At 51.3% G+C, this 4,556-nt stretch overlaps 1 protein-coding gene across 1 annotated transcript in view; it reads right to left on the bottom strand.

Moving 5' to 3' along the window:
* The window catches only part of PXMP4 (peroxisomal membrane protein 4, 24kDa), a 16,557-nt gene extending 15,666 nt beyond the window's left edge, over positions 1-891 (bottom strand). The window contains exon 1 of the mRNA XM_011960543.1: positions 709-891. Within this exon, the coding sequence (XP_011815933.1) occupies positions 709-819 (111 nt within the window). The 5' untranslated portion in view covers positions 820-891. The remainder of the gene's footprint in view (positions 1-708) is intronic.
* Positions 892-4,556: the final 3,665 nt, after the last annotated feature.

Genomic DNA, 4,556 nt, shown 5'->3' with positions numbered 1-4,556 from the left:
GGCCACAGAGCCAGACTCTGTCTCAAAAAAAAAATAAATAAATAAAAATAAAAAATAAAAAATAAATGGTGGCTGTTACGCACTAGGTTTAAAGGAGGCTGAGCTCCCCTCTAGGCAACAGCCAGGGCAATGACCCCAAGACCTCCTCTCGCAGGTAAAATGCCAGGATAGTTGCAGCTTCTTTTACATTCATTGTCAGTCCCAGGAGCCCCCTTAGCCAAATGGGACTTGGCGCTGGAGTCCTACAGGTGAGGAGTGAGAAGCAGGATGCAAGTCCATGGGCAGCTTCGTGGGGACAGTATAAACAGGAGGCATCTGCCTGCCAGCTAGAGGCCAGAGCCTAGTTCCCCATTGTGCAAACAGGGCCGTTGAGGCCAGTCAGGCTCAAAGGCACACCGCGAGGCGAGGTGAACTGAATCCAAATGAGGGGATACAGGAGCTGGCATGGGAGGAGGTCAAAGCAAGAGGGCCAGGCTGCAAAGGTTGGAAGACCCAGAAAATGTGCAGTGGGAAGCCCAGTTCATGGCTGGGAAGGCGCGCAACCCAAAATCCAGCTCCCATTGCACAGATAGTGACCTCCGAGACTTAGAGACAAAAGAGGACTGCTCCAGGGCACACAGCACTGCGGCGTCGGACTTTGAACTCGCGCCTCCGACCCCAGCCAGTATATCCCTCAGCCCCAGCCCGGCCCGATGGCCCCACTCACACAGCCCCGTTCCGGAAGCCCTTAAGCACGGCCAACGCAGCGTGGTAGCGGCGCTTGCGCAGCAGTGCGTTGACGGCTACAAGCAGAGCCCGCAGCTGCGGCGGGGCTGCCATAGTGCGGGCGGCGCACCGGGTCGGGGTGCGGAACTGGAAGCGCACTGACAGCCCGAGGGTCCAGCTGCAGCGCCTACAGCCCCTCGGTAGCGCCGCCAAGTCGTGGCGTCTATAAGCTGTTTCTGCCGTCACTCATGCATGGAAGGCCAATCAGAGAGCGTACTTGTGTCATGGGGCAATAGCACTCATCGAGATAGTCGTCTGACTGGAAGAGAAAGGAAAGCCTGTGACCAATCACAGTGGGATCCGCCCAAGGGGGACACACACACACACACACACACACACACACACACACACACACACGATTTGTCTGGACGAGAAAGGAAAGCCTGTAACCATTCACAGTGGGATCCGCCCAAGGGCGCGCGCACACACACACACACACACACACACACACACACACACACGATTTGTCTGGACGAGAAAGGAAAGCCTGTAACCATTCACAGTGGGATCCGCCCAAGGGCGCACACACACACACACACACACACGATTTGTCCAATCAGAAGGCATTTTCCCTTGGGCTATGTTCGGTTCACTAGTGGGTTTGGAAGGAGGCGTGTACTTGGAAGGAGGGCTCCAGAAGCAGGAGTCGCCCTGCTTAGAGCTGGAATGGGCGACAGGTGATGATGATACAGGGAGGAGCAGGTCCCCATCTGACTGGGGTATCCTTTACCATAGCGATCTTCTCAGAGTGTCAGTCACATGGCCCCTCAATGGCTTCCATGTACGTATGTATGCTTTGAGATACAGCCTTGCTCAGGCTGGAGTGCAGTGGCGCCATCTGGGCTCACTGCATCCTCCGCCCCCCAGGGTTCAAGCAATTCTCCTGCCTCAGCCTCATGAGTAGGTGGGACTACAGGCACCCGCCACCATGCTCGGCTAATTTTTTGTATTTTTAGTAGATTACAGGCGCCCGCCACCATGTCCAGCTAATTTTTGTATTTTTAGTAGAGACAGGGTTTCACCATGTTGGCCAGGCTAGTCTCGAACTCCTGACCTCAGGTGATCCACCTGCCTCAGCCTTCCAAAGTGCTGGGATTACAGGCGTGAGCCCAGCCGGCTTCCACTTATTCTTAGAATCCAAACTCCTCCCCAAGGCCCAGGAGAGAAGACGTCCTGTGATTTGGTCCCTGCCTCTCCCTCTGACCCCACGTTCCAGCACTTGCCACCTCACTGCTCCCCAGCCAAATGCCCTCCCTTCTGTTCCTTGGGCCAAGAACCCTTCTACCTCAGAGCTTTTGCACTGGCTGTTTCCCCGCCTGGTATTCGCCATCCTGGGCTCTTCCCATGACGGGCTTCTTCTCATCTTTCAGGTTTCAGCTCAAATGCCACCTCATCAGAGAGACTTTCTGAGACATCCAATTTGAAGTAGCATTGTCCACTCTGACTCATTACCCTGGCTCTTTTTTTTTTTGAGACTCAATCTATCGCTCAGGTTGGAGTGCAGTAGTGTGATCTCAGCTCACTGCAACTCCTGCCTCCCAGGTTCAAGGGATTCTTCTGCTTCAGCCTCCCGAGGAGCTGGGACTACAGGCGCACGCCACCACGCCCGGCTAATTTTTGTATTTTTGGTAAAGATGGGGTTTCACCATATTGGCCAGGCTAGTCTCAAACTCCCGACCTTGTGATCCGCCCGCCTCAGCCTCCCAAAGTGCTGGAATTACAGACATGACCCTCCGTGCTCGGCAACCCTGGTTCTTATGTGTTTTTTTTCTTTCACAAAACTTTTGACACTTTGGACTTACTTGTTTACTACGTGTTCATTGTCCATTGCCCTTACCAAACTGTAAATTCTATGAAGGAAGACTGTCTCATTTTCTGCTGTAACCCCAGCACTGGGCACATGGTGGGTCCTCAACACTTGCTTGTTGAAGCAACACATAGTTTTGGGTTGTCATCTCCCAGAGCATTGATGGGTGACATTAACATATGATGTCACTCACTGTGTGGAGTTGTCACTGAATAACAGCTACACATTGAGTGGTGGCTGTGACTTGTGAGGGTGTCCCCTGGGACTTGGGCCATATGGTATTTACCAGTGATATTACTGCCTTGGTGTCAGGGGACAATTTCAGAGGTCAATAAAGGAGGGAGTTGTGCTGGGCCTATTTTGTCACTGAAACTGGGTTTTCCGGGATTTTTCTTTTGTAATGGTAGGCTACTTTATTCAGTTAATCCTTCCTCTGAGGATAATGACTATGTTAGACAATATATTAAAATATCCTCTTAAAAACACTGAAGTTCCGTGACTGGGCACAGTGGCTCACGCCTGTAATCCCAGCACTTTGGGAGGCCAAGGTGGGTGGATCACTTGAGGCCTGGAGTTCGAGACCACCCTGGCCCACATGGTGAAACCCCGTCTCTAAAAAATTAAAAAACAAACAACAACACACACACACAAACAGAACAAAACAAAACAAAACAAAAAAACACAAAACGCTGAAGCTCTGCCAGGTGCAGTAGGTAGCTCACGCCTGTAATCCCAGCACTTTGGGGAGCCAAGGTGGGTGGATCTCTTGAGCCCAGGAGTTCGAGACCAGCCTGGGCAACATGGCAAAAACCCATCTCTACTAAAAATACAAAAATTAGCCAGGCCTGGTGGCACACACCTGTAGTCCCAACTACAGGTGTAGGAGGATCACCTGAGCCTGGAGACGTCAAGGCTGCAGTGAGCAGTGATCACGCCACTGCACTCCATCCTGGGTGACTGAGTGAGACACCGTATCAAACTGAAGTGCTTAAAAGTATGAGGAATGTGGCCGGGCACGGTGGTTCACGCCTGTAATCCCAGCACTTTGGGAGGGTGAGGCGGGTGGATCACCTGGGGTCGGAGTTCAAGACCAGCCTGACCAACACGGAGAAATCCTGTCTCTACTAAAAATACAAAATTAGCTGGGTGTGGTGGCATGTGCTTGTAATGCCAGCTACTCAGGAGGCCGAAGCAGGAGAATCACTTGAACCCGCGAGGTGGAGGTTGCAGTGAGCCGAGATCATGCCATTGCACTCCAGCCTGGGCAACAAGAGCAAAACTCCATCTTAGGAAAAAAAAAAAAAAAAAAAACATGAGGAATGCTCAGGCCAATTATGGAGTGAAAGCTGGTAACCAGATGGTCAACAGAAAGATTGGAATATTGGAGCACCAAGGCTACTTATGACATGAGGGCATTTACCAATATTAAACCTGCGAGTTTCAGCTTGTCAACCACACAGGGCAAAGGGGACACAAGTGAAAATCCAGGGCCTCCTAAGGTGGGCAGCCATATAGCAGATCTCCTCACATTAAGCTGAACCCCCAAAGGGTGCCACCCTCAAGTCTAATGTGAAATCAATCCACTGTACAACCTTCACCACCAGCCCCAAGGAACTACAGAAAAGGCTGCCTTGGGGCTAAGCAGAACAGTTGAAGGAGAAGGAAAGAGGATTTTTTTTTTAAAGCTCTTCCTTAGGAAGTTGTGATTGTTGATGAGTTTTTTTGTACCCCAGGGAGTAGAGCCTGATATAATAGATCAAGAAAGCTCAAGCTACGAACTGGGAACCTGGTTTGAGATGATAACCAAATAGATGTGCTCCCCAAACCCTTGGCAAAAAGGAAATACAGGCCGGGCACAGTGGCTCATGCCTGTAATCCCAGCACTTTGGGAAGCTGAGGCAAGTGGATCACCTGAGGTCAGGAGTTCGAGACCAGCCTGGCCAACATGGTGAAACCCTGTCTCTACTAAAAATGCAAAAATTAG

This window comes from Colobus angolensis, unplaced genomic scaffold (assembly GCF_000951035.1).
Source record: "Colobus angolensis palliatus isolate OR3802 unplaced genomic scaffold, Cang.pa_1.0 Scaffold114, whole genome shotgun sequence".
NCBI lineage: Eukaryota > Metazoa > Chordata > Mammalia > Primates > Cercopithecidae > Colobus > Colobus angolensis.
The sequence above is the reverse complement of the archived record's forward strand: the minus strand, read 5'-3'. Positions and strand labels throughout refer to the sequence as shown.